At 37.8% G+C, this 26,285-nt stretch overlaps 1 protein-coding gene across 1 annotated transcript in view; it reads right to left on the bottom strand.

Annotated features, from left to right (window-relative positions):
- si:ch211-266g18.10 (trichohyalin) overlaps window positions 1–25,138 on the bottom strand; it is a 31,734-nt gene extending 6,596 nt beyond the window's left edge. The window contains exons 1-42 of the mRNA XM_061063461.1: window positions 24,719–25,138; window positions 22,352–22,543; window positions 22,191–22,274; window positions 21,994–22,098; window positions 21,125–21,280; window positions 20,793–20,936; window positions 20,506–20,649; window positions 20,052–20,195; window positions 19,827–19,934; window positions 19,509–19,628; window positions 18,891–18,935; window positions 18,736–18,783; window positions 18,606–18,632; window positions 16,690–16,815; window positions 16,084–16,595; window positions 14,898–15,975; window positions 8,533–13,407; window positions 7,892–7,987; window positions 7,481–7,576; window positions 7,243–7,296; window positions 6,916–6,975; window positions 6,761–6,802; window positions 6,338–6,385; window positions 6,159–6,227; window positions 6,020–6,067; window positions 5,874–5,921; window positions 5,746–5,787; window positions 5,590–5,658; window positions 5,356–5,403; window positions 4,736–4,783; window positions 4,559–4,603; window positions 4,164–4,211; window positions 3,573–3,641; window positions 3,307–3,354; window positions 2,782–2,832; window positions 2,571–2,615; window positions 2,351–2,389; window positions 1,708–1,740; window positions 1,575–1,619; window positions 780–821; window positions 640–684; window positions 521–556 (exon numbers count right to left, since the gene is read on the bottom strand). Of these exons, the coding sequence (XP_060919444.1) occupies window positions 521–556; window positions 640–684; window positions 780–821; window positions 1,575–1,619; window positions 1,708–1,740; window positions 2,351–2,389; window positions 2,571–2,615; window positions 2,782–2,832; window positions 3,307–3,354; window positions 3,573–3,641; window positions 4,164–4,211; window positions 4,559–4,603; window positions 4,736–4,783; window positions 5,356–5,403; window positions 5,590–5,658; window positions 5,746–5,787; window positions 5,874–5,921; window positions 6,020–6,067; window positions 6,159–6,227; window positions 6,338–6,385; window positions 6,761–6,802; window positions 6,916–6,975; window positions 7,243–7,296; window positions 7,481–7,576; window positions 7,892–7,987; window positions 8,533–13,407; window positions 14,898–15,975; window positions 16,084–16,595; window positions 16,690–16,815; window positions 18,606–18,632; window positions 18,736–18,783; window positions 18,891–18,935; window positions 19,509–19,628; window positions 19,827–19,934; window positions 20,052–20,195; window positions 20,506–20,649; window positions 20,793–20,936; window positions 21,125–21,280; window positions 21,994–22,098; window positions 22,191–22,274; window positions 22,352–22,543; window positions 24,719–24,728 (9,232 nt within the window). The 5' untranslated portion in view covers window positions 24,729–25,138. The remainder of the gene's footprint in view (window positions 1–520; window positions 557–639; window positions 685–779; window positions 822–1,574; window positions 1,620–1,707; window positions 1,741–2,350; window positions 2,390–2,570; window positions 2,616–2,781; window positions 2,833–3,306; window positions 3,355–3,572; window positions 3,642–4,163; window positions 4,212–4,558; window positions 4,604–4,735; window positions 4,784–5,355; window positions 5,404–5,589; window positions 5,659–5,745; window positions 5,788–5,873; window positions 5,922–6,019; window positions 6,068–6,158; window positions 6,228–6,337; window positions 6,386–6,760; window positions 6,803–6,915; window positions 6,976–7,242; window positions 7,297–7,480; window positions 7,577–7,891; window positions 7,988–8,532; window positions 13,408–14,897; window positions 15,976–16,083; window positions 16,596–16,689; window positions 16,816–18,605; window positions 18,633–18,735; window positions 18,784–18,890; window positions 18,936–19,508; window positions 19,629–19,826; window positions 19,935–20,051; window positions 20,196–20,505; window positions 20,650–20,792; window positions 20,937–21,124; window positions 21,281–21,993; window positions 22,099–22,190; window positions 22,275–22,351; window positions 22,544–24,718) is intronic.
- Window positions 25,139–26,285: the final 1,147 nt, after the last annotated feature.

Here is a 26,285-nt window from a genome sequence, read left to right as displayed (position 1 = left end):
CAGGACAGTAACAGTTTAGTACAGGACAGCTCAGTACAATGTGGCTCTTCACACCATAGAGAGCAGGGGCGTGTCCAGAGGGGTGGCATGGGCCCCCTGAGAAATCTGATTGGTCAACCCAGGTTCACCCCAAAAATCCTAAACTGTGATTGGCTATTTGTCTGTCTTATGTTAAAACCAACTATTAAGTATTTTTTTGCAGAAGGCTTCTAGCAGTTTTTCTTTAAATATCAATGTGGCATATTTTCTTTTGGTTGTACTTTAAATTGTAAATAAAAACTTACTTGCAATGAACTAACTAATGTTGCCAGTATCTTGTGTTATAAAGTAATTTTTATTGGTGAGGTAAGATAGGGTAAATCATTGATACTTATTTGTGCCAAACATCACACTTCAGGCCACCCCTGTATAAATCAGTGCCCCAGTTGGGCCACCCCAGTTAAAAAAGTCTGGACACACCCCTGATTGAGAGAAGGCTGAGAGGGCAGTGTGCCAGTGTGGGTGATGTCTTGAGACTTACCGTCCATGGGAAGGCTGTCTGACACAGAAGGCTCAGCTATGAAGAAGAAAAAAAAAGATGTTAACCATCAAACAACTCAATTTAAGATTGCTTTAAAACTACAGCTCCACACACGGTACCTTTCACTTTCTCCTCCTTGGCAACTTTCTTTTCCACAGTTTTTTCTGCAACAAATGAAGCAACATTGAGAAAATTAAATCAAAGCTCCGCAGATGATGTCAGAATATTCAGAGCGTAGTTTCTCAACATTCAGAAGTACCTTTTATCGCAGGTTCCTGAATCTCTTTAAGAACTCTTTCCTCTGAAAAAAATGAAAACCTTCACAGACATTTTTTACAACATTGAATTTGATTAAATTACTTTCAATGAGACTCTAGATGAATCACAAATTAACAACATGTCCTCTGAATACAATTTTAAAAAAGTGATGCAATCTGATTACAGTTCCAATAGAAGTCTAAACACAAGAAAGCTGATCATAATTAAATAATGAAATCTATTAAACTGATAAATGTAACTATAATTAACGCAGCTGTTTGAAAACAAGTGATCAGATTATGACTGAAAAGTAATCTGAATACAAATAATCTGATTATTATTTGAAAAGTAATTTGATTACAAGTGTTCAGTTTTCCATTTCTTAGGTAATCCTGTTACCACGGTGATATTATGACTGTTCAAAGTAATTTTATTAGATTTTTAGTGTAAACTGATTACAATCTTAAAATAAATCTGATTACATTATTTAAGTAACCAGATAAAAAAAAAAACTTAATCCGTTTACAGATTATGTGATTACGTTTTTAGAGTGTAATCTGATTACAATATTTAAAAAATAATCTGATTACAAATAATCTGATTCTTTTTTGCAGCAGGGAGCTACCTTTCTTCTTTAGGAGCGACTCGACCGTCTTAGTTTCAGCCTCTGTTTTAGACGGAGCTAATTCAAATAAAAAAACAGTTTCAAACGGAAAAACTAAACTTCAAAAACTTAATTGACTCAAAAAAAACAACATGAAGTTTTGTTTCTTCTCCATGTGTGTTTAACATTCACCTTTCTTCTCGTGAGCTGCTTTCGGCCTCTCCTTCACCTCGGCTGCTGAGTGTAACACAGGACAGTTTCAGTTTATTAACAGAAACCTCTTTAATGAATCCCCCGACATTAAGGTGAGTTACTTCTGTTTTACCTTTCTTAGAGAGAGCGGGTTTGGCCTCAGCTTCTAAAAAGAAAGACGAAAATGTAAGTAGTGAAATGTTTTTGTCTGTTTGATATATCTCATGTCTAAAGATGCTTCAGTCTGTGCTGTTGCTTGGATTTTAAAACTAGGGCTCGACCGATATGAGATGTTTGAAGCCGATACCGATATTGACCGATATATTGACCGATATCTTTCTTAGATCTGTGTTCGATCTGTAGAGGTATTGGATATATACACATTTATCGTGATTATCCCTCAAATGGAATCATCCAACACTTGTGTAAAAGATTAACGGTACAATGTAGACAAGATGGTCACAAACATGAAAGTAACTGTGCATGTACGTGGATCAAGGCTGGACACTCTGGAGAGTGAAGATACCTGTTGTAATCCATACAGCGCCCTCTGCTGGTGACAGCCAGAAAGACAACTGCTAGTGTAATACAATGAAACTCAAATGAAATGCTGTTTGACTGGTTAGTAAATCTAGTTGTATCAGCGCATATCTGCGACGAAAATGAGCCGATCACATATTATCGGCCAGCCGATGAATCACTTTATAATCTTATTTTATCCGCTCTAACGCTGTAGTCTAAAGAAGATTAGATACAGAAAGTGAACCCATCTGCACCTTTCTTGGAGGGTTTTGCCTTTTCCTTCAGCACAGCTTCTACATCAACGAAACAAGACAACATGTCACAGAGACGCCATGAAACACTTGAAGCGCATTATCCTATTCCTACATGACTTGTTACGTTTCATCACATTTCATTATAAAGCATGTAGAGTGGATTAGCAGCCACATCTATAGCGCTACTCAATCACAACAGAAACACACGTCTGCTGCATACCTTTCTTCTTTTCAGCAGCTTTAGGTTTCGCTTTGATAACAGGCGCTAGAAAAATACACGCTCCTATTAATTCTACTGCAGATAATGAAGAGAGAAATCTTAAATGAACTAGCATTGAAAGACTAAAATCTATAACATATATAATGTTTAAATAAAGTATAGTACAGTCTACATAAACAAAATCAGCAAAAACACCAACAGATAATCGAACCTTTTGTGGGAGTCACCGGCTCAGCTTTCTTCTCCCTGAGACTCTCGACCACTGAACGAATGAAAACAACAGTCAGTCGACTTTCTCTCCATCTTATTATAACTGAGTGTATTTATGAAGTCAAGAAACCACACACTATACTTTTTGAAATGGTAAATGGACTTGAGCTTGTAGAGTGCTTTTTCTAGTCTTTTGACCACTCAAAGTGCTTTTTACACCGCAGGTCACACCGACACATTCACACACTGATGGCCGAGGCTGCTGTGTAAAGTGACCATCAGAAGTAACTCATCCCATTCATGCACCACTGAAGAAGCAGAGGGAGCAACTTGTGGTTAAGTGTCATGCCCTTAAGGACACATCGGACATGTTGCTGCAGGAGCTCAGGATCGAACCCCTGACCTTTCGATTGAGAGACGACCGACTCTCCCAACTGAACCACAGCCGACCACATTGGAATTAAATTATAACATTAAAATGATGAGGGTTGATTTAATGATGAACTGGTGGAATGAGAGTATCTACCTTTTTTAGTTGCTGCTGGTTTGACTTTCTCTTTCGGAGTTACAGCTTCTATGAAAAAAAAACAAAAAAAAAACATGATAGTGAAATGTTTTCAGTGTGTGAAAAGATGCTGTTGAAGAAAATAAAATGCAGTGTACCATTTTCAGGATGGTTTCAAACTCACATCTATGACTCTGAATGAAAGTTAAGTAGTTAACAATCTAAAAAAAAGCCCACTGTAGTGGTCGAGATGATAAAAATAAAGAGCTGAGATAAAACAGACGCACCTCTCTTCAGCGACACAGCCTTGACCTTCTCCTTTGTCAGCGAGACGTTCTTGTGTGAAACTTCTGCCTCTGTAAGAAGACAACAAACGAGTGGGAGAATCAGTAAACACTCATACGTGACATTAAAGTTGTTTACTGCTCTTTAGTGTATTTTTAACCTTCATAGTAGAACCTGCACATACACTATATTCTAGTTTAATGACACCACATCAAATTAGCATTTTTTCAAGGTTTTAGTCTTTACTTTCAGAATATTATCTAAAATGTCAAAATAGCTCTTTTTTCAGACGCTTCTTGTGCAGAAAAGATTTTACACTTCCGAACGCAGCTATCACAAGCACGACATCTTTGTAAAATACCAAAGAAAACAAATCTAGCATTTTATAGAAAAACATGTAAATGTCCAAATGCAGTTAAAATACAAAAATGACCAAATTGAAATTAAAATAATCCGTATTTACGTGACACATTCCTTCAGATTGAGGAACAATATGTAACTCTGACACCTAGTGTTTGAAATGAGTACTGCAGTCCAAATTCAAAACGTTGACGAGAGCACATTGTGAAATATCTGAAAACCAAAAAACTCACCTTTTGTCAGAGTCACTGGCTTGGCCTTCTTCTCTTTGGGAGCCTCAGCTACAAAAGTAAAAAAAATAAGTCAGACAATCTGATCAAACCCAGCAGCTGGTGTCCATGTTACTGAAGCATATCTCATTTACAACTAATGCAGTTTATTTAAGGACAATGCAGCTACAACAAACATGTGACCTTGATGAAAAACATGCATCTTCTAAATATTCTAAACCTTCTAGTTGTTAAGTCGGTTTTTATCGTTCATTAAAATGTATTTATAGCATCTAATCTAAAATGGAATAAACTTTCTCTTTTTGAGCTGAGTCATCACTATGTGTCAGCGTGGATAAGAATTTCATCAGCAGACATGTTTGTAGCTACTCAACCACAACAGAAACACTGCTGCATACCTTTCTTCTTTTCGACAGCTCTAGGTTTCGCTTTGACGACAGGCGCTAGAAAAATACATGGCTTTATATTCTAATGTACAGAATACATACGAGGAAAAATAACACTGCAAGAAAAGTACAATCTGATGGGGGAGGGGAATAAAAACAATTCATTTTGAAACAAGTGGAAAAACAAACCCTTTGTGGGTGTCACTGGCTCGGCCTTCTTCTCCTTGGGAACTTCAGCTACCCGGGAAAATGAAAACGACCGAAATATCAGTCAAGCCAGTTATTTCAAGCCCTTTGTTTCATCACTGAGTTTCTCTAAGGGCCAAAGTTGCTGACACGTCTTCAGGGTGTAGTGACATGCAGGCACAAGCCAAAAACACATTGGTGTATTTCAAATGTTTCTAGCTCTAAGACTGAAAGTGTTGTGTATTTTGGCCTACAGTGACCTCTGTAGTAGAGTCGATGAATTGAATGTTGGGACTGTGTTATCTTGTTTACTGCGAGTCATGCCGCTGTAAACCACGCTATTATTGTCTTACAATATGGGAACACGTTCAGTTATTAATTGTTATACAGGCAACCTGACACGGTTGGCATATAACAGAAAGGCCTTTTTTAGTTTTCAAAGCAACCTCAGTGCCTGGACCTGGATCATTAAGATCAATGTTTTTTGGCTTTAAGTTTTCCTGCACATCTTTTTTATGACACTTGATTCAAGCATTCAAAATAAAAACATCAAAATGAAATAAGTAATTTACATATAAGTGATGGCATTTGATTGGTGAAAACGGTGTAATGGCTGTAATTACCTTTCTTTGTTGCTGCTGGTTTGACTTTTTCTTTTGGAGTTACAGGCGCTACCAAAGACAACAATATAAGAGAGAAACGGTTTGGGATGGCTGGAAAGAAAACCTTACAGCGTTTAGTGGAAAGTCGTGATTTATTGTGGTTTTTTTTTAAACACAGTAAGGGATGCTGAGCGTTAAATCAAAGCGATGAGGTAAGCTTGAAGAATATTTTAGTAACTGGGTAAACAGACTTACCTTTCTTCAGCGGCACGACCTTGATCCTCTCCTTTGTCAGGGAGACGTTCCTGTGTGAAACTTCTGCCTCTGCAAAAAAAAAAAAAAAAAAAGTAAAATCAATGCACTGCTTCGTTATAACGAATTGAAAATAAATGTTGACTTCCTTCCTCGTACCTTTGACTACTGTAGCTGCTTTAGTCTTGAGAGGAGCAGATTCTGTGCGGATACAGTTAAATGGTTTGTTAGTCTAGAAAAAAACATGTCATTAGACTGATACAACTTTAGACAAACATATGTCCCACCTTTCTTTGTTACAACTGGTTTGGGCTTCTGTTTTGAAACCTCAGCTGCTGGGGGGGGGGGGGACGGGACGGGACACACACAAACAGTAAGTATCAGAAAGCAAACTTTTAATGTTCATTTAAAAAAGTCTAAAATGTGGGGTTACCGGTCTTTTTAGAAACCGCTTTGACTTTCTCTTTCAGAGGCTTGACTTCTGAGAACACACAGAAAAATAGGTGCGTGATTGAAAGTTCAGCGATGTAAAAACTTAAGATGAGCTGACAAATATGAACCAAAGAAAATACCCATTTTCATAGGCACTATTTTGACTCTGGGTTTCACCACAGAGACATTTCTGGGAGCGTCCTCTTGTCCTGTTAGCACAAACATGGAAATAAAATACACATCAGCATGTTGACTGTTCATCATATAGTTATTGTTTGTTTTAGTAACTGATGTGTTTTAAATACACATTTTTTTTTACCTTTTTTCAAGACAACTGGTTTGACCTTTTCTTTAGGAGCAGCAGCTTCTGGGTGACAAAAGCACAGCGTTTGATTTAAACACAAATAATAATACGTCTCTTTTTCTTCTTTGGTGTTGAAAACGCAGATGACCTCTGGAGTCTGGCTTTGCCCAAGATTCTTGCCTCTTAAAGGACGTTTTTCCTTGCCACTGTAACTTTGCTAAGTGTTGCTTAGTGCTCCTGTTGGGTCTTTGTTGATATTAAAACAGTGAGTAAGGTTTTTACCTGCTCTTTGTAAAGTGTCTCGAGATAACATTTGTTATGAATTGGCGCTATACAAATAAACTGACACAATCTGTGAACTTAAAACTACAACAACAAAAAAAATGCACAATTGAAAACAAAAGACTGCATGTTACCGTTTTAACACTCCACTGTTACCTTTCTTAGCAGGTGCTGCTTTAGCTTTTTCTTTTGGAAGTTCTGTGAAAAAAAAAAAAAAAAAAAAAGGTCACAAAGTGAAAAAACAGCTTTGTGTTTATATGATTAACTTTTTATGTTCACATTAAACACAGTAACAGTAAGAGAGTCATTACCTGTCTTTACAGGTGGTTTGGTTTTTTCTTTCAGTTCCTTCGGCTGTTTTGGAGCTGCCACTGGTAAAAAAAAAAAAAAATCCAAGAGTCATTTATACGACATTTATATCAAGATCAGTGTAAATTATATACTAACTCAAGTGAATCCTTTTCTCTAAAACGTTTTCCAGATTAAAAAGTCAGTTTTAGAAACCAAAAAAAAAGATCCAAAATATCTAATGGATATTTTTTATTTGTTTACACTTATTGCTTGAGTTGGTTGATTTAAGACTGATACATTTTGAAATAACAGCATCAGATTATTTATATCAAGTAAAATGTCCATACCCTTCTTTTCTGGTTCTGCTTTGGCTTTCAGCTTAGGACCTTCAGAAACCTCTACTGTTGGAGATCATTCAGAAATATAACTCATTAGCTCATCATAGCTTCACATTAAATGTGTTACCATAGTAACTCTATACAAAGTGTAACTCCAGTAGACTGAGTTTAAGACAAAGACAACACTTCAGTTTGTTTAACAATGGTTGATTCCTTTTGATTGTTGATTTAATACAATGCTATTTACCTGTTTTTGTGACATTAAGATGTGCCTTTTTCAGGACAGGAGATATCTGCTTTCTCACAGCTTTCAGCACCTTTACTGCCCTCTTGGGTTCATCAACTGTAATGCATGATAGAGGGCATAACAGCATCACAATTTTAGTTTCTATTTCATTTGTTTTACAGCCTTGTACCACTGGTGAAGGCTTACTGGTATCATATCATTAAGCTCAAAATGGATGCATTAAGTAAAACAGCAGTGCCTTTTAAAAAAGATAAAATGATCAATATAAATATTGTTTTTTTTAAGTCCTCATTGATTATTGACTTGTGTGGGTGTTGGCTTTTTAACCTGTTCAGACAAGCTGGTGTTTTGATCGAATACTAACCACAAGGATGAACAGACGCTGCTATTTTAAACAGGGCTTTGTCTCACCTGTTTTTGTTACATTAAGATGTTCCCTCTTCAGGACAGACATCACCTCCTTCTTGACAACTTTAATCCCTCCTACGGCCTTTTTGGCTGTGGTGTCTGAAATAAAAGAGAAAAAAGAAACACACCCTTCACTGAATAGAAGAAACTTCTTTAGCCTTCTATTAGGCTGTCTTTGGACTTCAGTGGGCCAGTGCACATAGAACATTTTTAGAATGACATAAGGGGAGGCTCTATGGTAATATATGGTAATCTGTTGGTCACTCAACTACTTTGGATCAGACCGAAATATCTCAAAAAAGTATAAATAGATTAGCCAATAGTTAGAACAAATCTTTACGGTTCTCTGGCAATACATTCTCACGACTTTTCCCTTAGCGTTTCCTATAGTGCCCAAAAGGTTTTTATCTTTTGTTACAGACGTTTCTTCAGTAGCTTCAGGCAAGTCTGAGTTCGTTTGCCTGAAATGTCTGCTCCAACAAAAAAGTGGATATGTTATATTTAGGTGTGCTGACATACTTTTGTGTGTAGTATAGCCGCACAGATCTGAGTAGCATCATTCTAACTGGACGTTGAAGGAAAAGTAATTGAATTCTTACATTTTGTAACTGCTAAAGAACATTGCATTGCCAGCTTATACATACCTGTTTTAGTATCTCTCTTCTTGACTGGTTCTTTGTCTTTGAGAGTCTTCTTGATTTCTTTCTCTTCTTTGGAAGGTGTTTTTGGTTCTTTTTCCTCTTTGGTAACCTTCTTGACCTCCTTCTTTTCTTTGGGAGGCTTCTGTAAATCTTGTTCTTTAGAAGGCTTCTTTGGTTGTTTTTCTTCTACTCTAGACACCGTTGTTGGTTCGTCTTCCTTTTTGACTAGTTTCTCCGGTTCTGGTTTTTCTTTTGAGGGCTTCTTTGGGGCTGCCCTTTCTTTGGAAGGCATCTCTTTCACCTCTTCAGTAGGCTTAGCTGGTTGTTTCTTCTCTTTTGAGATCTTGTGTGGTTCTTCTTTTTCAGTCTTAGTAACTTCTTTCTCTTCTTTTACAGGCTTTTTAACATCTTTGGCCTCTTTAATTTTCTTTTCTGGTTCCATGTCTTCTTTTGAGAGCTTCATTGGCTCTGGTGATTCTTCTGGAGGCATAATGTTTTCCTTGTCCTCTTTGAGATGCTTTTTGACTTCCTGTACTTTCTTTGAAGGTGTCACTGTCATCTTGTCTTTGGAAGGCTTTACTTCTCCCTTCTTAGTGGGCTTCAAGACCTCCTTCAAGGGTTTCTTTAATTCCTTCAGTTCTTTAGGTTTCTCCTCTTCCTCAACTTTCTGTAGTTGAGGCTTTTTCAGTTGAATCTCCTCCTTGGACAGTTTTAAGTCTACCTGTTTTTCTGGTTTTTCCTTACTGTCCTTCTGGTCTTTCAGAGGTATCTTCACTTCTTTTACTTCTTTGTGAAGTTTCTTGACTTCTTTTACTTGAAGTTTCTCGACTTCTTTTACTTCTTTGTGAAGTTTCTCGACTTCTTTTACTTCTTTTACTTCTTTGTGAAGTTTCTCGACTTCTTTTACTTCTTTTACTTCTTTGTGAAGTTTCTCGACTTCTTTTACTTCTTTTACTTCTTTGTGAAGTTTCTCGACTTCTTTTACTTCTTTGTGAAGTTTCTCGACTTCTTTTACTACTTTGGTTGGTTTGACTGCTTTCTCCTCTTGAGACTTCTTGGTTTCTTTCTGATCTTTAGAAGGTCCCTTTACTTCTTTGTCTTCTTTTAGTGGTTTCTTTACTTCTATTTCTTCTTTAGGGGGTTTCATTGCTTCTTTTTCTTCTTTGGGAGGTTTTTTCACTTCTTGAAGAGGTTTTTTAATAACTTTCTCTTCTTTCGATGGTTCCTTTACTTCTTTCTCAATTTTAGGTGGTCTCTGGGCCTCCTTTTCTTCTTTAAGATGTTCCTTGACCACCTTTTCTTCTTTAGTGACTATTTTGTCTTCTTTTTCTTCTTTGGAAGGTTTCTTGACTTTTGCCTCTTCTTTCGGAGTTTTTTTTACTTCTTTTTCTATTCTTTCTGGTTTCATGTCCTCCATTTTGTCTTTGGATTGTTTCTTTTCCTCCTTCTCTACCTTTGGAGGTACCTTGACATCCTTCTCTTCTTTAGGTGGTTGCTTTACTTCTTTAGATACTTTAATTGGTTTCTTGTCCTCTTTTTTGTCTTTAGGTGGTTCCGTGACCTCCTTCTCTACTTTGGAGGATTTCTTGACTTCTTTCTCTACTTTAGTATCTTTCTTTGACTCCTTGTCTTCTTTGAGGGGTTTCTTCATTTCTTTGACTTCTTTGGCTGGTTGCTTTACTTCTTTTTCTAATTTTGCTGGTTTCTTGTCCACTTCTTTATCTTTAGATTGTTTCATCACCTCCTTCTCTACACTAGATGGTACCTTTACGTTTTCTACTGCAGATGGTTTCTTAATTTCTTTCTCTACCACCTTTTCTTCTTTATGTAGTTTGTTGACTTCTTTCTCCTCTTTAGATGGTATCTTGATTTCTTTCTCTTCTTTAGGTGGTTTCTTGACTTCTTCACCTCCCTTGGAAGGTTTCTTTACCTCCTTTACTTCCTTGGGTGGTTTCTTGACTTCCTTTTGCGCTATAGGAGGTTTTTTGAGAGTTTTCTCTTCTTCAGGTGTTTCCTTCTTTTCTGTAGGTTGTTTCTTGATCTCTTCTTTTTTTAAGTGTTTCTTGACCACCATCTCCTCTTTTGTTGGTTTCTTGACTTCTCTTTCTTCTCTGGATAGTTTCTTCACTTGTATCTTTATCACAGGTATTGTCATGGAGTCGTTTCTGTTTATATGTGACTTCATAGCTTCTGCTACTTCTTTGTGGGCTTTCTTGATTTCTCTCTCATCTTTGGCTGGTTTCTTTGTTTCTTTCTCTTTGGATGGGTTCTTGATTTCTTTCTCTTCTTTGGATGGTTTCTTGATTTCTTTCTCTTCCTTAAGAGGTTTCTTGACTTCTTTTTCTTCTTTGGTTGGTTTCTTGACTTCTCTCTCTTCTTTGGATGGTTTCTTGATTTCTTTCTCTTTGGTTGGTTTCTTGTCTTCTTTCTCTTCTTTGGTTGGTTTCTTGACTTCTTTCTCTTTGGATGGTTTCTTGACTTCTTTCTCTTCTTTGGATGGTTTCTTTACTTCTTTCTCTTCTTTGGATGGTTTCTTGTCTTCTTTCTCTTCTTTGGATGGTTTCTTGTCTTCTTTCTCTTCTTTGGATGGTTTCTTGACTTCTTTCTCTTCTTTGGATGGTTTCTTGACTTCTTTATCTTCTTTTGATGGTTTCTTGACTTCTTCCTCTTTGGATGATTTCTTGACTTCTTTCTCTTCTTTGGATGGTTTCTTGACTTCTTTATCTTCTTTTGATGGTTTCTTGACTTCTTCCTCTTTGGATGATTTCTTGACTTCTTTCTCTTCTTTGGATGATTTCTTGTCTCCTTTCTCTTTAAGAGGTTTCTTGTCTTCTTTGGTTGGTTTTCTGACTTCTTTCTCTTCTTTGGATGATTTCTTGTCTCCTTTCTCTTTAAGAGGTTTCTTGTCTTCTTTCTCTTCTTTGGATGGTTTCTTGACTTCTTTCTCTTCTTTAAGAGGTTTCTTGACTTCTTTCTCTTCTTTGGATGGTTTCTTGACTTCTTTCTCTTCTTTGGATGATTTCTTGACTTCTTTCTCTTCTTTGGATGATTTCTTGTCTCCTTTCTCTTTAAGAGGTTTCTTGTCTTCTTTGGTTGGTTTTCTGACTTCTTTCTCTTCTTTGGATGGTTTCTTGTCTTCTTTCTCTTCTTTGGATGGTTTCTTGACTTCTTTCTCTTCTTTAAGAGGTTTCTTGACTTCTTTCTCTTCTTTGGATGGTTTCTTGACTTCTTTCTCTTCTTTGGATGGTTTCTTGACTTCTTTCTCTTCTTTGGTTGGTTTTCTGACTTCTTTCTCTTCTTTGGATGGTTTCTTGATTTCTTTCTCTTCTTTGGATGGTTTCTTGACTTCTTTCTCTTTGGATGGTTTCTTGACTTCTTTCTCTTCTTTAAGAGGTTTCTTGACTTCTTTCTCTTCTTTGGATGGTTTCTTGACTTCTTTCTCTTTGGATGGTTTCTTGTCTTCTTTCTCTTCTTTAAGAGGTTTCTTGACTTCTTTCTCTTCTTTGGATGGTTTCTTGACTTCTTTCTCTTTGGGTGGTTTCTTGTCTTCTTTCTCTTCTTTAAGAGGTTTCTTGACTTCTTTCTCTTTGGATGGTTTCTTGTCTTCTTTCTCTTCTTTGGTTGGTTTCTTGGTTTCTTTCTCTTTAAGTGGTTTCTTGTCTTCTTTCTCTTCTTTAAGAGGTTTCTTAACTTCTTTTTCTTCTTTGGATGTTTTCTTGTCTTCTTTCTCTTCTTTGGATGGTTTCTTGGCTTCTTTCTCTTCTTTAAGAGGTTTCTTGACTTCTTTCTCTCCTTTGGATGGTTTCTTGGTTTCTTTCTCTTCTTTAAGAGGTTTCTTGGCTTCTTTCTCTTCTTTAAGAGGTTTCTTGGCTTCTCTCTCTTCTTTGGTTGGTTTCTTGACTTCTTTCTCTTCTTTGGATGGTTTCTTGTCTTCTTTCTCTTTGGATGTTTTCTCGACTTCTTTCTTTTCTTTTAGAGGTTTCTTGACTTCTTTCTCTTCTTTTGATGGTTTCTTGACTTCTTTGGTTGGTTTCTTGACTTCTTTCTCTTCTTTGGATGGTTTCTTGACTTCTTTCTCTTCTTTAAGAGGTTTCTTGTCTTCTTTGGTTGGTTTCTTGACTTCTTTCTCTTCTTTGGATGGTTTCTTGACTTCTTTCTCTTCTTTGGGTGGTTTCTTGACTTCTTTCTCTTCTTTAAGAGGTTTCTTGACTTCTTTCTCTTCTTTGGATGGTTTCTTGACTTCTTTCTCTTCTTTGGATGGTTTCTTGACTTCTTTCTCTTCTTTGGATGGTTTCTTGACTTCTTTGGATGGTTTCTTGTCTTCTTTCTTTTCTTTTAGAGGTTTCTTGACTTCTTTGGTTGGTTTCTTGACTTCTTTCTCTTCTTTGGATGGTTTCTTGTCTTCTTTCTTTTCTTTTAGAGGTTTCTTGACTTCTTTGGTTGGTTTCTTGACTTCTTTCTCTTCTTTGGATGGTTTCTTGACTTCTTTGGATGGTTTCTTGTCTTCTTTCTTTTCTTTTAGAGGTTTCTTGACTTCTTTCTCTTCTTTTGATGGTTTCTTGACTTCTTTGGTTGGTTTCTTGACTTCTTTCTCTTCTTTGGCTGGTTTCTTGACTTCTTTCTTTTCTTTTAGAGGTTTCTTGACTTCTTTTTCTTCTTTGGATGGTTTCTTGACTTCTCTTTCTTTAGATGGTTTCTTGATTTTTTCTTCTTCCTTGCGTATTTTCTTGTCCTCCTTCTCGTCAGTTTTTTCTTTTAAAAGTTTGATTTGTCCTTTTTTAGAACGCTCCTTTATCTCTGCCTTTTTTCTGGACTCTGGCTTTGCATCTTTTTCCTCTACAGAAGGTGTTGGTTCTTCTTTCTTTTTAGTCTCTTCTTCTAAAAGAAATCATGAAGGTTAACATAGCTTAATATACACTGACTTGTTTGTTACAGTTTTAAATTTAAAATGGTCTCCAAGCTGGACCATGTATTTTATACTTTTAGTGAATGTATTGAAACACTAAAACACAATTTGTTTGGAAACAAGAAGACATTATATGAATCAAGTTTTGAGTGTTTTTTCATCTTTCACAATTATTTTTGATAAGTTTAGTCTTCTCATGTGGCTACAACGTACAGCGTACAAAAGAAGTAACCAAAATATTATAGACCAGTTATTAGACCTACAACATAGTCATTATCCCAAATATTCAGGGTTCCATAACATGTATTAGATTTACAGCGTTAAAAACACTATGATCAAAAACACTTCACAGCATTGGTGTTAAATTGTTAGAGTTAGACCACAGAGATTTACAAAAACAAATATAATTTAGTCATTTATATGTTTTAATGCTACATAATTTATTATGGAAAAGAGATCCTACAGCACATCAAATCTCTCTTTGAGGGTTTGTTTTATGTCCTCATGAACTTTTGAACATTTTTAGGAACTTTGACACATTTTTGGAACTTTCTGCATTAAAATCTTTGTGACTGAAAAAGTTTAATTTGAAATTTTCCTTTGGAACTTTTTTGTGTGTGGAAACTTTCATTTAGAAATTTTTACAAAATTTTCATTTTCGGAAACGTCAGAAACTTTAGATTTTTTTGGAAAATGTCTGAATCTTCAGGAAACTTGTATTTAAATGGAATATTGGGGAACTTTCATTTGTGTTTTTTAGTATTTTTCAGGCATTTTTAGAAACTTTTATTTGAACATGTCATTTTCTCACACTCACTTTGTGGTATACCTGCAAAACATTTGTAAGGGGAGCGCTATAGAGTCATAAACCAACAGTCTTTGGAATGACCATGATCAAAATGTAAATTTTTACTACCTCTGATCTGTGTGCAAAGCTTCATGAACTTTTGAGCATGTTCAGCCCCTCAAAAATGCAATTCACTTAAGGAAAAATGTGGCAAAGACTGATCCCACTTCAACACTTGTCATTTGGCCCTGATGTGCCCATGACAAGTTTATATAAGATTGAATTGAAAACACACTGATTAAACAGATATTTTCACATCTGATTGGGTAAACAGCAAACTAGATTGCTTCTAGTTGGAACAACTTTCTGTAATAAAACACCTTTTAATTAGAGAATTCTGTTAGCAGTAAAAAACTTGATGCTCTTCTTGTAAAATGAAAAAATAAGAGAATTATAATGAAGACATGACACTTGATACAGGATTCATTTAAGAGATTTGTTAGATCCCAAATCACAACCATTCAAAATGTCCTTAGAAAACATGTTAAGAAAATGATAAATATTCACACAAAAGCTTTACATTAACAGTATTATAAACACACTTAACACCGTTTTCATTACTTGGTAATGAAAAAAAGATTAAAATTTGAGTTGATTATTGGAAGACTTTTGTACCTTTCTCACGCTCGTGAAGACGTTCAGCTCTGGATCCGACTCTCCTGAGCCTCTCAAAGGGAATATGAACTTTCCTCTTTCGTTTCGGTTCAGTTTTTCCACTCTCACTGTTGTTGTTGTTTTCATCCTGATCGTAGATGATGTCAGAGTATTCGTCTAGGTCATGAACCATTGTCTCTTCTTCGTCCTCATCATCTAATTCAGGTACTGCACTGGCATTAAAACCTTTTTCAGCCGACAGAACTTTTAGATCAAGTTGTTGAACCGATGGCTCTGTCTCCTTATCTTCATCTTCATCATACTCCAACTCCCCCTCAGTCTCCTCCTCATCCTGTTTTTCTCTGTCCTCCTCCTTTTCAAAAACCTCACCATCATCCAGCTCTAAAGCTTCATGGTCCTGGTCAGTTTCTAGAATCTCATATATGACATCAGTGTCAGATATTAATTTGTCTTCATCAACGAAAATATCTATTTGTTCAATGTCTTCCTCTTTGTCCTCCTCCTTTTCATCCTTTACCAAAACTTCTGCTTTGGTTTCCTCCTCCTCGTCTAGCAAATCTTCTGCTTTGGTTTCCTCCTCCTCGTCTAGCAAATCTTCTGCTTTGGTTTCCTCCTCCTCGTCTAGCAAAACTTCTGCTTTAGTTTCCTCCTCGTCATCTAGCAAATCTTCAGTTTTGGTTTCCTCCTCCTCGTCTAGCAAAACTTCTGCTTTGGTTTCCTCCTCCTCCTCGTCTAGTAAATCTTCAGTTTTGGTTTCCTCCTCCTCGTCTAGCAAATCTTCAGTTTTGGTTTCCTCCTCCTCGTCTAGCAAATCTTCAGTTTTGGTTTCCTCCTCCTCCTCTTCCAGCAAAACTTCTGCTATGGTTTCCTCCTCCTGATCCTCCAAAACTTCTGCTATGGTTTCCTCCTCCTCCTGTTCCACCACAATTTCTGATTTGGTTTCCTCCTCCTCCTCCTGATCCACCAAAACTTCTGCTTTGGTTTCCTCCTCCTCTTCCTCCTCCTCCTCCTCCTCCTCCTCCTCCTCCTGATCCACCAAAACTTCTGCTTTGGTTTCCTCCTCCTCTTCCTCCTCCTCCTCCTCCTGATCCACCAAAACTTCTGCTATGGTTTCCTCCTCCTCCTCCTCCTGATCCACCAAAACTTCTTCGTTGGTTTCCTCGTCCTCATCCTCTCTTTCCTCCACCAAAACATCTGCTTTAGTTTCCTCCTCCTCCTCCTCTTCCACCAGACCTTCTGCTTCAGTTTCCTCCTCCTTCTCTTCTTCCTCCTCTACTACTAAAACCCCTGTTTTGGTCTCCTCCTCCTCCTCTACCAGAACTACCTCAGCCTCGGTTTCCTTCTCCGCCTCCTCCCCATCATCTTCTACAGCCTCCTCCTCCTTTTCATCTTCTCCAGCTTCTTGTTTCTGCTCCTCCTGCTCTTCTTCCTGGACCTCATCTGCTGTTGTATCTTCCTCCTCTTGTTCTTCATCGTCCTTTGATCTTAATTCCTCTTCCTCTTCGGTACCAACACCTTCATCTTCTTCATCCTCCACCTCCTTTTCCTCCTTCTCCGTGTATACAGCATCCTCGTCTTTCTCTGTCTCCTCCTCCTCCTCTTCTGCCTCTTCCTTTTCCTCTGTGCTGACATCATCAAGGATTCCTTCATCTTCCAGTGTTGGTTCCTGATCTGTTTCATTGAGGTCGACATGTTTCTCTATTGATGTAATAGTTAAAAAATGTAGTTTCTATTAATGGACTTGCATCTGACTAATGAATGTGATTAAAAAATGTTAAAAACGTGTGAATACCCTCATCTTCCTCTGCCTTTTTCACATCTGCTTCACCGGCAGCTTCGGTGGGAACTTCAGCCTCTTCCTCTTCCTCCAGCTTTAAGTCTGAGGCTCCACTGAGCTCAGCGTCCATGATCTCTGAAACTGTATCATTAACCCATGTAACCCATCATATTTGTCCACAGCTTTTGCATTCCATACAGAAGTGCATGTCCACAAGAATTCGACGAAGATAAATAGGAAAAAATGAACATTCATAACATTACAGAGCACACACCACATGTTGCAGTTCATGCCCTTAAACAAGATGGATTAAAATCATCTTTCTGTCAACAAATCTTAAAAAAAGAAACTAAACCAATCAATCTATGCACACTGCTCAATATAAATACTGCAAAAACGTTCTACCTCATGTATATTAAAGGTCACATATTATGTAAAGTACACCTTACTGTGTTTTTCAATCAAAATTATGTGTCCCTAATCCGTCTACAAACCCTCCAATTATGAGAAAAATCTTTTTCCTGCTCCACTTTCCAGAAAATATGTCCTCAAACAGATCGTTTGGAGATTTTCCCTTCATGACATCACAAAGGGCAGTAGCCCCTCCCCCAGGTGGGTGACACTCCCACAGCTAGGTGTTTGTTCTGCCCTCTGAGTCTGCCTTCTCACCGTAAACAATAGGGCATGGAGCGAGAAAGGCCGAAGCCACCCAAGCCCTTCCAGAGAGAGGGGGCGTGGTCAAACACAGCCATTTACATATTTAAAGGTACAGACACAGAAACAGCCTGTTCTGAGCAGGGCTGAAATAGAGGGGTTTATAGGCATTATCAAATAATAATAATAGAGTGGATTTATAACAAGAAACTTCACAGATGTGTTTAGGGGAGCTCTGAGACTTATTTAAACTGGTTGAAAATGAGGATAATATGTGACCTTTAACAGATACATAATTACATTATCTATTATCATGTTTATTTAGGCCTTTTTGCACAACTGTCTCATTTAGCGTTGTACATATTAGTCTTTGCTTACTTTGTGTTTATTGTTGATATTTAATGTTTTTAATGTTATTTTAATTAGAACAGTTCACAGAGGTCAAATTCCTTGTGTGTGTAAGCACACCTGGCCAATAAAGCTGGTTCTGATTTGTTGACAAAAAGACTAAGACCCTCCCCAAATACCACTTCCCTAAAATATTACCAACACAAAATTAATATTTTCAATATTCTTCAGGTTTTTCTCCTGATACATGCAATGTTGACGTGTTTAATTCCACAAAGGTACAATCAAATATTTAAATCAAAACCACACATCATCCAGATGAAACAATCCAGATACATACAGTTATACAGTACATCACAGGAGTTTCAGTTGTTTAAACAAGGTTGCACATGTAAGGTCAGTTGTTTGGAAGATGCTCGGACAAGGCAGGAGAAGACAACCGAGGAATGCAACTCCAACAGACACGTATTAAAGACAACTGTTTGTGTTCAACAACATTTGTTACTTATGGTTTAAAAACATGTCAGATGGAACAAAACTGACTTAATGACAAAACACATACAATGCAGAATTCAATTAAAAGTTACATCCAAAGAACTGTCAGTGTGATAAAGAAAGAGGAAGGTGCAGAGGTGAAATCCAAAACAACTTTTCATATGACCATTCATTGAATCAAACCTGTTTATGTTGCATATCCGTTCATGCTACGATTCAGTCAGTGCAAAATGTATTTATTCAAACAAGGTAAACAGACAGTTTGATTGCACTTTAGGCTTGCTGTGTTACACTGAACATGACACACTCCGGCATAGTTCATACAAACTGGTAGAAAAAAAACAACAAACACAACCATGCTTAAAAGGCAACACAACTCTGCTGTCCGAAATAAAGTGTGCGTATATCTGCAATGTTTAACTGTGTTTTCTTACCTTTTTCAAGAGGGGGCAGAAATTCACCTACATTTGAATAAAAGAAAAAAGAAGAAGACAATTATCTTAATGTACTAAATGATTTTAGTGTTTCAGTAAGAAAAAAGATGAAAATGTTCCTGTGACTTACCTTTCCTTTGCACCAAATGTATGTCAGACGGAGAAGCTTTAGGTTCGTCTAAAAAAACAAGAAAGAAAACACGTTTCACTAAGAGTGCATGAATTGTGATCATAAGTTTGAAAGAATCTTTTAAGTGTATTAAATGTAAAATCAAAACGTGAAACCTTTTTCAGTGACTATGTTCACAACAGGAGCGGAAACTGGTTCACCTAAAGAAAAGAGGAAAATACAAAACTTGAGTGATTTGTTTCCACATCAATAGTATTACAGCTTCTGGTTTGTTTTTTTGTGTGTGACTTAGAGCCCAACCGATTAACCAGCCAGCCAATAATATCGGCCGATATTAGCTCATCCAGTGACTATCGGTATCAGCTAATTTTTGTCGCAGGTTTGCACTGATATTATGAGATTTATTCATAATTTGAGTTTCATTGGATTAAACTAGCAGTTCTCTTTCTGGCTGTCACCAGCAGAGGGCGCTGTATGGATTACAACAAGCATCATCACTCTCCAGAGAGTCAAGCGGTGATGCACGTACATGCACAGTTACTTTCCAGGTGAGTGTGAGTTATATATCTTTTACACAAGAGTTTGATAACTGCATTTGAGCGATCAACAAAATAAATGTGTTCATCTTTATCTCTCTCTACGGATTGAAAATAGATCTAAGAATGATATCAGTCGATATATCAGTATCTGATTTTGTTTCCTCCCCAATATTGGCCCTAAAAAATCCCTTATTGGTCGGGCCCTAGTGTGTATCTCAATAATGCAGATCATACCTTGCTCTCCAACAAGCATGCTGGACATGTAAGACACAAACAAATCTTTCTTGTCTGTGAACTCCAACACGGCGTCTTCAACCACTTTCATGGGATCAACAGACACTTCAGGCATGATTCCTAAAACATAAAAAACACAAAAAAAATCAGACAAAGCTGCAGTGAAGACAAATAAAAACTCTACTTAAGATTTCATTGAACATACAGGCTTATATCTTTAGATCTTATAGTTCAAAGAGAAGTAAGAGTAAATGGGAAAACAAGTGATAAACCAGTAATGGTGTTACACTGTCGCAGATTAGAAGTGTTTAAACAGACCTTGTTCACCAAACAGCATTGCTGAGAGCAGGTCGATCTGCTCTGTGGTGATTTCTGCTGTCCTCTTCACAGCTGACATGGGGCTGAATCCCACAGCCTGCTGGATATCTGAGGAGCAGAAATGTCAGGTGAAACATACCGTTAGCATGCCACAGTAGAATATACATTAAAGAGGTACATACACAAGATTAAAATAAAGGTTAGAATCCACAGCAGATTCTGTACCTGTGACTGTGTCCAGTATTACATCCAGGATTGCACAGACCACATGCTGGATGTATCCTGCTACTCCACTCACAAAGTCATTAGTAGCACCGAAGGCATTTCTGCCAATGACCACGGGGTCAATGAAGCTAACGTCAGTGGATCCTGGAGAAAATAACATCCAGTCATGCCAAAGTTCCAGTTAGTTACTTGATTCAACAAATTGTTATATAGACATTAAAAATAGACGGTTAAGGACAAATAGAAAAAAAGTTGTGGCCAGTTACTGTATGAGTAGTTTACTTGGAGAAAAAGTGATGTTAACTTTCATAATCAAGCCCAAGATATCAGTAATAGATTAAAAAATATTAATTAGGAAACAGAATCAGGCTAATACTTAATGACAGACGTAAAAAAAAAAAACGGATGTATTGTATATACGATTATTATATGTGTATAAATATGAAGCAACTACCTTTTGTTATATCCAGCACACTGTCTACGACTGCACAGAGTACGTCCTGGATGTAGCCCACTACTCCACCCACAGTGTCGTTAGTAACACTGAAGACATTTCTGCCCAGCACCACAGGGTCGATGAAGCTCACATCTGTGACCCCTGAAGAAACAAACAGAACAGAACATGAAGCAGTACAAAGAACACAGCTGTGATATCCATATCGAACGCTTACTTTAAGATAAAAATACTAAGATGTTAAGCGGTTAAAGATTACAGGGATGTTAAATGAGGAGAGTGAATACCTTTTACTACATCCAGAACAGTGTCCACAATGCCACAGAGCACATCCTGGATGTAGCCCCCCACTCCATTAATGAAGTCATTAGTAACACTGAAGACACTTCTGCCTATGACCACAGGGTCAATGTGGCTTATGTCAGTTTCTCCTGAGAAAAACAAGAACATCGGTGAGAGGGGTATTTTAATTTATTAGCAATCAAACTGAACACGTCCAGTTTTTACTTGAATTAGAGGTGATGAGGGTAAATGTTGTGTTATTAGCTCTGGGGTTTAAAAAGGAAGGAACACAAGAATCCCTTTATAAGAAATAAGCATTAGAATAAGGAGTACATACCTTTGTTTATATCCAGTATAGTATCCAGTACAGTATCCACAATAGCACACAGCGTGTCCCTGAAGGAGCCCACAACTCCACCCATGAAGTCATTCATTGAATGGAAAGCTTGTCTACCGACAACCACGGGGTCCACATAGCTGAGGTAAAAGTTCCCTGTGGTTCATACGGAGAAATATTTAGAGGTACAGTTACAGCATGGAGGGCAGCCATGCATGCAGAAATTTTATCGCGTAATGTTTACATCATAAGTCATTTATTTTCAAATCAAAAACAAATTAAAGGAAGAATGTGCGACCCTTTGATCCAGTAGGTGTCGCCCTTCAGCACCAGCATGAAACCAAAACAAACTGCTGTTTGGCGACACTTCCGCTATTCTGAAGCCTCCGCTCTCCTCCAGCGACACACCTCCAACCCCCCCTCCACTCGCTTGCACAAAGGAGTTAGCGGCAGACAAAATTGTCCTTGGCTGGAGGTGCAATTGCCTGTGGCCTGCTTTGTAGTGTTAATGTTAGCGACACTAGTTAGCTTGTAGCTTCACATTGCATGTAAAGTGACACAGAATGACCTCGATCTAAAAATGCTGAGTATGTTATTCTTCTGTTCTCTAGTCCTTGACTAAAACAGCTTGTATGCTAGATTATGAGCCGGTCCATGTAAACATGATGTTAACACGGCTCTGACAACAACACAGCCAGCGGGACTCGAGCTTCTCACTCAGTGTAGACGGTCATGACTCAGAGACACATTTACATAAAGTAGGAGAAACTTGAGTTCTGCTATATTTATTGGTAAAATGTCACACATTCTTCTTTTAACATGTTGCATTGTCTCATGCATGCATGGTCGTTCTATTGTGAAGTTTTTACCTTCCTCGTCTGAAAAGTAGCGAACAAATCCATCTTTGGCTTCCGTTACTTCTTCAGCAGCGTACGTGGCAGCGGACATAGGGTCACTTAAATCAGGTGCACACTCTACGTACACAGAAAAGAGTCAAATATTACGGCAGTTGCTTCCAGCACTACTAAAATGATATGACCTGCTTGCTGTGGCTCTTTTCTTCTACCTTGAAACTTGTTGAGAAGACTGGAGACTTCATCTACGGCGTCGTTTACAGCTTGCACGGGGTCCGTCATGATTTGCTGGATGTCTAAGAACAGTAACAGACATATGGATAAACACACACATCTGATGACTCAGACATATTTTCAGGTGCTTGGGACTTACCAGGGACCGCCTTGTACTCCACAAAGTCAAACATCACTACTCCCACCACCAGCCAGGACAGCAGAGCAGCCAGGGCAATCAGCAGCTCCGCAGACATTTTGAGCTTACCGAGGATCCCGAAACCTGTTGACCTGAGAGAGCTCGCCTGTGCCGCTCCATTCGTCCCACCGGCTGCGGAGGACGATCTGGCTCCTTCATTAATAAAAAAAAATTAAAAAAAGACACTGAAGTTACTGTGAGAACTTAATGAGATTTCCCTTTTTAGTTGTCGTGTTGCATAACTTTATTTCTGCTTCTCTGGATTTGTCTGCTTTGTTCTTTTACCATCAGTGTTTTAGAATAGCTACTGTTTTCAAGAGGTCAACACAGACCGTATAAATATGGACGTCAACTTAATGATGTCACCCATTGGTGTCTAATGCAGACTTTTGAAGCCAATTAGGGGAAGTTGCCAAATTGGAAATGCCGTCTCAAACTAACTTTCTGCTATCCTTCGGCCTCCTGACAAGCAGCTACAACGCGCCTGCCGTTCAGTCGGATCAGCCATAACCATACTTATGAATAACTCTTTTCGTTTTTCGTTTTTGCATTTTTGAATGGGGTTAGTAATCATTTCGGTTATTTTGCAGCCAGCCTCTACTGGAGACCCGTTCTGCAGGTTTCAGCACTCCTGCATTGGCTCCATTCGTTCGACACACTCGCTCAAACGCCACAAAAAGTTTTAATTCATCACAGCGTTGAGACCAGACGTCGTCTTTGGGTGATAATTTTTGACCAAAGGAGGGGGGCCACAACCATATATATAGATTTTAACACCAATAGGCGGATATGTGCGGGCCTATCTTCTTGCTCAGTCTGCTGTTTTTGCACGGCCCTGCACCGACGACATGTGCATATACAGTAACTACCTCCTTTTTCCATTCATTTATGGTACAGTGAGTGCATTATATGGAGCAAATGTGATGTGAAAAAAATATCTTTTAAGTTCTCTTTAAATAACAACTTAAGCAATTACAAACTTTCTACTAATTATTGGAAGTTTCCTTAAAAAACTGAGTTCCTCAAAACTGAAAGTGAGAATCTCTAAAGTGGTGGAAATGTTCTTGCTAATCATTACTCAGATAATTGTTTTTCACTTGAGGGTGTTTTCCAATCCCTGCACTTTCAAAACACATAACTGTGTGTGTTTGTTGGTCCTGTTCCAGTCTTCAAAAACAGTAAAATTAAAAAATATTATTAAAGCACAGTGATGACAAAGAAGAGTGTTCAGCAATCAATCCACCACTGCCACGAGGTGCTGATTCAACATTTTCTAGACTCTGCTTAATGCATGTAAATAAAGAGATTATGTCTTTTTATACTGAGCTCGACACACTTCACAAATAGAGACGTTTCTTTTAGAAGAGGAGGAATATTTACTTTTCAGGTCTATCTTTGTAATACTTTTTTTTTTGAGGGTCTTTGATTGAGAATGTTGTTCAGTAATTGATAAGAAACTGATCATGACATATTTAAATAAAACATATAAGCATTCATTTAAGCCTTTAAACATGTTGACAACCTAATAAACCTACAAAAAAAAAAACATCAGAAGATTAGGATGGTAAAATCACAGCCATCCACAGCAGAATAATAATAAAGATAATCGTCGTAATCATCAGTTTTCCACTCATGACAGCCAGGCACGTGATTTTAACCTCGGTACAGTGGAACATTTTGTGTTGGCATTAAATGACATCCTCGCCATCATCAGGTAACAGAGTGTAGCTAGCTAAATTTTCCAACTTGGACGTTGTGCAGAAGTGTTAGATACCCTCTAACAGGTGAGCATGCCTGGCTCATGAGTCACTTCCTCTTATTGAAAATGCTTACATATAAAAAAAAAAAAAAAAGTCCCTTTTAAGAATCGTGCTGGATCAACTTGTGGTGTCACTGTTTCACCCCAAATTTAGACAATTTCCAAAATTAAATGGCATGATTTTCTCAATATGTAAAGCCTTCATTAGACAAACATTTGGTTTCCAAATACAACTTTTTGGAGCATATCACATAAGAAGACTTATTTATTTTTTTAAATGGTGAGTTAAGAAAGTTGCTCTAAAAACAGAGGTCAGCTGCAGCAGCAGTCATGTCTGTCACAGGAGAGCAATACTAATACCTCGGCTATATGATATCCTGTATTTATAGCAACCAACGTTCAACACATTTTCCTATGATGAGCCCAAACCCTATCAAAACACTACCATGACATTAGCATCTATTACTCAGGATGTCTATGCTCTCATAAACAACAGTACACATAAAAGTGAACTGTAGAAGTTGTATAATGTATAAGTATAAGTGCTGATGCAGGGGTGACAGTCCTACCTTCAGCCATGGTGAATTGGAGACAATTTCAGGTGTTATATTTTGAGTGGGGGGCAAAGCCTCCTCATGCAGTGGCGTTTATAAAATCACAGCGTCAGTAAGAATCCAGTCAGACTCCACTGGTGGCAAAAACAAAAAGAAATAGTCCCTTTGTTTTGAATTATTCCATTTTCCACTTGAGGGTCGCTGTCTTGTTTCCTGGACAATCTGATCCACAGGTTGAACTTCTCCCTAGATTGAAAGAAGAAGTAAAAAAAAAACTCCTGAGATTTACAGGTGCTGGTGAATTTGGAGCTGCCAGTGCGGCAGCATTGAAGAGGGGGGTCTGGGGACGCCGGGGCAGAGGAAAGCAACGCAGGGGGGGATGGAAAGAGCCAAGCTAAGCAGAGAGAGGGGAACGGACAGAAAATCCCACCCAGTGTTATTGGTGCCTCACATGGGTATAGGTCAGAGAGCAGAACGGGGAGGCTTCAGGGTAACTCGATCCCTCAGAAGGTCCTGGTTATTCTTAGCTGGAGTTCTGCACACCAGCTGCTCTGCAGGCCTTTTTTGGCATTCAAAGGGGTGTGTGTAAATCAGTTGACTGAACTCGGCAGCTCAACTGGTGGTGGTTTAATCTGCCCACTAAAAACTGGAACAGATCAGATGCCCATGCTGAGGAATGGACAATAACACAGGAGGAAACTTAAAAAAAAATCCTTCAAAGCACTACAAACATTTGTGTTGACTCACTGCCACCAGTGGTAAAGTATTCTTCAGGATTGTTTTTAAAAAAAATCTGTTTCTCATTAATGTCTCTAAAAGTGTTATTACATTTGGTTTGATGTCGTAGCTTCAAAGCAAACATGTTCCCCAAATTATAAACTACCTCAGAACCTCACCAGTGAACCAAAAAGAAAGGCCCAGCATGTAAATTACAACAGCGCCATCTTGTGATCATTAACGCAAACTACAACACCTTAAACTGCTGTTTTATTGCTGTGCATCTTAATATTTACAGTCTATGGTGCATACAGTAGTGCATTAGTACAAAGGGTACAAAGCCCCTAAAGGCCCAAAAAGTAAAAAAGTCCTATGCCCAGAATACAAAAACTTTTGCACACAAGATTTTTATTATTTTTTACTTTTTGGAAATTCAATCCCAGGGCTTCGTACAATAGTCTTAAACGTTTAAGTTTAAGTTAAACTAATGAAGTTAAAGAGAAGTAGATGTAAAAGACACAATCATGCTAATCATTCATAATTTGTTAAATATGAACTTAATGTAGACGTACATTACTGCACCAAAAGTGGTTAATATTGATGCTTTAGCTGCTGCTACATGGAAAAACTGCAAATAACAATCTCCTGTTAGCACTGAAGGAAAGTCACTTCAGTAAGCTACTACTGGGACTCACCTTCTCAGAAAGTTGAATATCAGTAGGCCTACAACATTTCACAGCAATTCCTCTGAGAGCTGTTCAGATAAATGACAATTGGAGAGTTCACAGTTAACAGACAGCATGTTTTACTCTCACTGGGGCCACACCATAAAAAAGTGCTATAAAATGAGCCTTTTCAATAAATA

The sequence above is a fragment of the Labrus mixtus genome, chromosome 18 (assembly GCF_963584025.1).
Source record: "Labrus mixtus chromosome 18, fLabMix1.1, whole genome shotgun sequence".
Classification (NCBI taxonomy): domain Eukaryota; kingdom Metazoa; phylum Chordata; class Actinopteri; order Labriformes; family Labridae; genus Labrus; species Labrus mixtus.
The sequence above is the reverse complement of the archived record's forward strand: the minus strand, read 5'-3'. Positions and strand labels throughout refer to the sequence as shown.